The 6,000-nt window shown below is 37.4% G+C and overlaps 1 protein-coding gene across 3 annotated transcripts in view; it reads right to left on the bottom strand.

Moving 5' to 3' along the window:
- The window catches only part of UGP2 (UDP-glucose pyrophosphorylase 2), a 481,750-nt gene that overhangs the window by 328,172 nt on the left and 147,578 nt on the right, over positions 1 to 6,000 (bottom strand). For all 3 annotated transcript variants that reach the window (XM_053712070.1, XM_053712069.1, XM_053712071.1), the window contains exon 3: positions 5,300 to 5,407. In XM_053712070.1, the coding sequence (XP_053568045.1) occupies positions 5,300 to 5,407 (108 nt within the window). The remainder of the gene's footprint in view (positions 1 to 5,299; positions 5,408 to 6,000) is intronic.

Genomic DNA, 6,000 nt, shown 5'->3' with positions numbered 1-6,000 from the left:
GCCCTAAAGAATAAGGTGTCTAAAACAGTGCCTGCCGATATAATCATATCAAAATACCCAGAATAAATGATTCCTCAAGGCTAAATATGTGTTAATAATGAATCGATTTAGCCCAGAAAAAGTCTACAGTCTTAATAAGCCCTTGTGAAGCCCTTATTTACTATCTTAATAAACATGGCTTACCGGATCCCATAGGGAAAATGACAGCTTCCAGCATTACATCGTCTTGTTAGAATGTGTCATACCTCAAGCAGTAAGAGACTGCACACTGTTCCCCCAACTGAAGTTAATTGCTCTCAACAGTCCTGTGTGGAACAGCCATGGATTTTAGTTACGGTGCTAAAATCATTTTCCTCATACAAACAGAAATCTTCATCTCTTTTCTGTTTCTGAGTAAATAGTACATACCAGCACTATTTTAAAATAAACTCTTGATTGAATAATAAAAACTACAGTTAAACACTAAAAAACTCTAAGCCATCTCCGTGGAGATGTTGCCTGTACAACGGCAAAGAGAATGACTGGGGTAGGCGGAGCCTAGGAGGGATCATGTGACCAGCTTTGCTGGGCTCTTTGCCATTTCCTGTTGGGGAAGAGAATATCCCACAAGTAAGGATGACGCCGTGGACCGGACACACCTATGTTGGAGAAACATTCTTCTAAAAAATAGGAGGGGAAGAGAACGGCACACCTGGTCTATCCCATTCCTTATTAAAAAAAAAAAAAAAATTTTTTTTTAGTAAACCTCTTTAGGTATTGGAAAAACATCAGTACACACCGGCACTGCATATTATTTATCCAGTCTACACAATTTCTCTGGCCCTGCGATTGTACACATTCATTCAGAGCAGCCAAAGCCTCCCTGAGCAACAAGTGGAGGTTCTCAAGCATAAATTTTAAATGTAGAAATATCAGAATCAGGTTAAATCATCTTCCCTGAGTCAAAAAAATCACCCACAGACTAAGCATATTGTGAGGTAGTATCATACATGGTTCTTAAAGCGTCTGTATGCTCTGTATCTACCCCCAGAGCTATCTGCTTTCCTTTAATTTCAGGTAGTCTGACTAATACTGCTGCCAGAGTATTATTCACCACCTTTGCCATGTCTTGTAAAATAAACGCTATGGACGCCCTTGATGTACTTGGCGCCATTTGAGCGTGAGTCCCTGAAGCGGGAGTCGAAGGGTCTGACACGTGGGGAGAGTTAATCGGCATAACTTTCCCCTCGACAGAATCCCCTGGTAAAATAAACGCTATGGGTGCCCTTGATGTACTTGGCGCCATTTGAGCGTGAGTCCCTAAAGCGGGAGTCAAAAGGTCTCACACGTGGGGAGAGTTAGTCGGCATAACTACCCCCACGACAGAATCCTCTGGTGATAATGTTTTTAAAGACAAAAAATGATCTTTATTGTTTAACATGAAATCAGTACATCTGGTACACATTCTAAGATGGGGTTCCACCATGGCTTTAAAACATAATGAACACAGAGCTTCCTCTATGTCAGACATGTTAGAACAGACTAATAATGAGACTAATAAGCTTGGAAAACACTTTAAATCAAGTTAACAAGCAAATATATAAAACGTTACTGTGCCTTTAAGAGAAACACATTTTGTCAAAATTTGAAAAACAGTGAAAAAAGGCAGTAAAACAAACAAAATTTTTACAGTACATGTAATAAGGTAACAGAGCATTGCACCCACTTGCAAATGGATGATTAACCCCTTAATGCAAAAAACAGATCAAAAAAACGACAGACGTTTTTAAAAACAGACACAACAAAACTGCCACAGCAGAGCTGTGGATTACCTTCCCTATAAACGATTTTGGAAGTCTTTTAAGCCCTTTAGAAATGTCCTGTAGTATTCATGGGACTGCTGAGGGAATCTGGATAATTCATTTTGTAATTTTAACTGCACAAAAAAGCGCTAAATTAGGCCCCTCCCACTCATATTACAACAGTGGGAAGCTTCAGTTAACTGTTTCTATGCAAAATTTAAGCCAGCCATGTGGAAAAAACTTAGGCCCCAATAAGTTTTATCACCAAACATATGCTAAAAACGATTAAACATGCCAGCAAACGTTTTAAAACACATTTTTATAAGAGTATGTATCTCTATTAATAAGCCTGATACCAGTCGCTATCGCTGCATTTAAGGCTTTACTTACATTACTTCGGTATCAGCAGTATTTTCTTAGTCAATTCCATTCCTAGAAAAATATTTTACTGCACATACCTTATCTGCAGGAAAACCTGCACGCCATTCCCCCTCTGAATTACCTCACTCCTCAGAATGTGTGAGAACAGCAAATGGATCTCAGTTACGTCTGCTAAGATCATAGAAAAACGCAGGCAGATTCTTCTTCCAAATACTGCCTGAGAAAAACAGCACACTCCGGTGCCATTTAAAAATAACAAACTTTTGATTGAAGAATAAACTAAGTATAAATCACCACAGACTCTCACGACCTATGTTGAGGCTTGCAAGAGAATGACTGAATATGGCAGTTAGGGGAGGAGCTATATAGCAGCTTTGCTGTGGGTGGACTCTTGCAACTTCCTGTTGGGAAGGAGAATATATTCCATAAGTAATGGATGATCCGTGGACTGGATACACTTAACAAGAGAAATCTTCATCTCTTTTCTGTTTCAGAGTAAATAGTACATACCAGCACTATTTTAAAATAACAAACTCTTGATTGAAGAATAAAACTACATTTAAACACCAAAAAACTCTTAGCCATCTCCGTGGAGATGTTGCCTGTGCAACGGCAAAGAGAATGACTGGGGTAGGCGGAGCCTAGGAGGGATCATGTGACCAGCTTTGCTGGGCTCTTTGCCATTTCCTGTTGGGGAAGAGAATATCCCACAAGTAAGGATGACGCCGTGGACCGGACACACCTATGTTGGAGAAAATATCTTACTTTTTTTTTTTACATAGAGATGTTCAGGTGATATGTTCTTGTAAGTTGTTTATACCAATGTTCTAAATCACTTGAAAGTGATGCAACATAACAGTAATGTGCCTTTAAGAAAATTTTAAACGAACATTAGGAACACCATGTAGTTACAGGACTTTAGTGCTGTCCCGTAAAAGTATCATACCATTTGAGTCTGAAAACTTTCTGAATGCATCAACACCTTGATTACTGCAACTGTTTTTTAACTGCCTCTTATCTTGTGGTTTCCTCCCGATTAGGATCAGCTATAAATAAGTTGCTACGGTAACCAATGATTGGTTTATAACAACTAGTCTGCACTTCCAAATCTCAGAGTTAAAACACAGGAAAAGTGGACAAAATAAAGTATATTACAGAGTATTTATAAGACACATTAGTAAACATTTTATACTACTGTTTCTAAATGTTTTATAGCTTGTTTTAAACTTCAGCTGTATACAGGAGTCATCAACCCAGCATTTAAACAAATAAGAGTAATTGTAAAGCCTGGCCACAGACATCAACCAAAAGACTAAATATAAGGCTTGAAAGGATGTTAGTGAAAGGGCCATTACAGTGTTACAATTCCACCCTCTAATCTGTCAGCATTGCAGCATTGCTAGTGTTAAAATGATATGCTCTATGTGTTTAACCCCAGCTATGTGACTAGCGCTGCTAATTGGATCAGTGGCAGTTTCAGCTTGAGACCAATTATCCTCTGCAGGTCCCGAGCAGGACTTTATTTATGTGTTTAACATCAGAGCATTGAGTTAAAATTACATGATGTAATGGATTAGATTATTTCATTTTAACACTATAATGGCCCTTTAAGACATTAAAGGCAACCAGTGAAAAGGTAAAATATTGATTGTTCAGCTAAAGGGTGTGAATAAAGCTTGGTCATGGCCTGAAATGAAAATTGCATCAGGATCTTCAGCCTAGAAAATCAAAACAAACACAATGGAAAATGCAACTTGCGGAAGATCTCAGGTGCATTATAATAGAGGCTAAACTTCTTTGCTTACTGGAATTTAGAAAGAAAAAAAAGGTACCGGTTTCCACTTTAAAGCACTGCTTGCAATTCTGTCCACTTAATAAAAATAGGAAGTGACAGACTCATAAGTGGAGATAGATCTCTTGCTAGATAGATCCAGTAATAGGGAAAGAGTTTACATTTATGACTGGGAAATCGGCTATAGAACACAAACTTGAGTGCAGCCAGATTACCAAATATAAAAAGGCATTGTGTAAAATATACTGCCCAAAAAAAAATAATTGTGAAATGATGTGCGTATTTAAAATAAACGTATAACCTGGAAGGAATGTATTGCCTTAGTAAATTATGCAGCACAAATAAGAGAACAATGCCAGCACCAATGAGCGAAACAGGATACATCTTTTAAAAGGCACCTGGTGAACTCTTACACAATTACATTTATACTTAGATTACTGTACTTTATGAAGGTAGTTTTCCCATCAAGCTTTCAAAAGCTTATTGTCATCTTAAAATTCTGTAGGTGGTACAGAAACTGGGGAAAAAACGTATTTAAGTATGGGATGTTGCCCATAGCAGTCAATGAGCTTTTAACAAAGCAATGTAAAATGACTCAGACATTCTAATCCCTATTTTCCAGTTCTGCAAGAATTAGATTTTTAAATCAAATTAACAAAACAATACTCACTATACACAGAAAGAAAAAACATTTAAAGAGATCAAAATAAATCATACAATATTATGTGCACATTGTAAGTATTTTAATGCTCTCCATAAAAAATATGGATTTATAATAAAACTTCAACTCAAAATTCCCCTGCTGCTGCTCCTGGCCACCACCCCTGAAAACTGCTTTTTAATTTATTTTTTTTAAATTAGTAGAGGGCGGTTCTGTCTATTAGAAGGCAACCCCAGTGTTTCCTCTGCAGTGCACACAGACACAGCGCTGCCAGGAATGCAAAGCGCAACAATTAGGGAGTGTGTGCGCTGCTGAGAAATAGCTGGAGGTGAGCGGTTCTGCCTATCAAAGCTGCTAATTAAAAAAAAAAAAAATCTTTTTAAAAAGGCAGCATCCAAGGTGGCTGCTAGAAGCAGCAGCGGACTTTTGAAGTTACATTTTTTTTAGAAATCAATATATTTCAGGCTTGCTTAGATAACTATTAATTGAGGGCACTACTTAGCCTGGAGCAGGAAGCTTTGCCCTACCACTGTATTAATTGCTTAGTCTTTATATGTAATTCTTATTACCATGAATCAGAGTCATTGTATTAAATGTACCCAGAGCCAAGGAATTTAGAGACACTTCATATATAAAAACAATGAATATGTTGCTGTCTTCCTGAACAGCAAGGTGATAACTTACAGAATCTTCAGGGGGTCTCTGGATCTTTCCCCAATCCACTGATGGTCCCTTCTCTTCTAGAAATCGGTGGAACAGCTTCTGGAACCCCTTAATATCTTTGTTAATGTGCTGAGGAAACAAAGATATATACACACACAACGTTAGAGAATATAGATAAAAGTAAAAAATAATTTTTACATTTTTGTTTTACTGCATTTAAGTGTTCAACCTTGCACACAAAAAATTGAATATGAATATGTAAATGCTGTAATTCCCAAGATGATGCAACTTATGCATTTAAAGTGTGAATAGATTTACAGGATACAAAAATGTAACATTATTAAAGGATTCCCTTTAAGAGAAACTAAACACTAAATACATTTCATGCACCTCCCTCGTATCATGGGTGCTACTATTACGGAACCTAGGTTTCAACATGGTGGCACCCATGACTAGAGATAGGTGGGGAATAACCTCAACACTATGCTTATAAAATGTATTTAATGTTTTATGTTCCTTTAAGTAGTGCCCAGCATATGCAGTGTCTACTTCAAGGAAACATACTCACACACGTTTTTTGTAAGGCGGTAGATCTATGCAGTTTTTGGTTGGGAATGATTATATGAACATTTTTTTTTTTATTTAGAGACAGGATCAACAGAGTATCTATCCCTTTGTATCGAATATACTTAGATTTTGGACTCTAAGTATGAGAAGGCCAC

The sequence above is a fragment of the Bombina bombina genome, chromosome 4 (assembly GCF_027579735.1).
Source record: "Bombina bombina isolate aBomBom1 chromosome 4, aBomBom1.pri, whole genome shotgun sequence".
Lineage (NCBI taxonomy): Eukaryota > Metazoa > Chordata > Amphibia > Anura > Bombinatoridae > Bombina > Bombina bombina.
The sequence above is the reverse complement of the archived record's forward strand: the minus strand, read 5'-3'. Positions and strand labels throughout refer to the sequence as shown.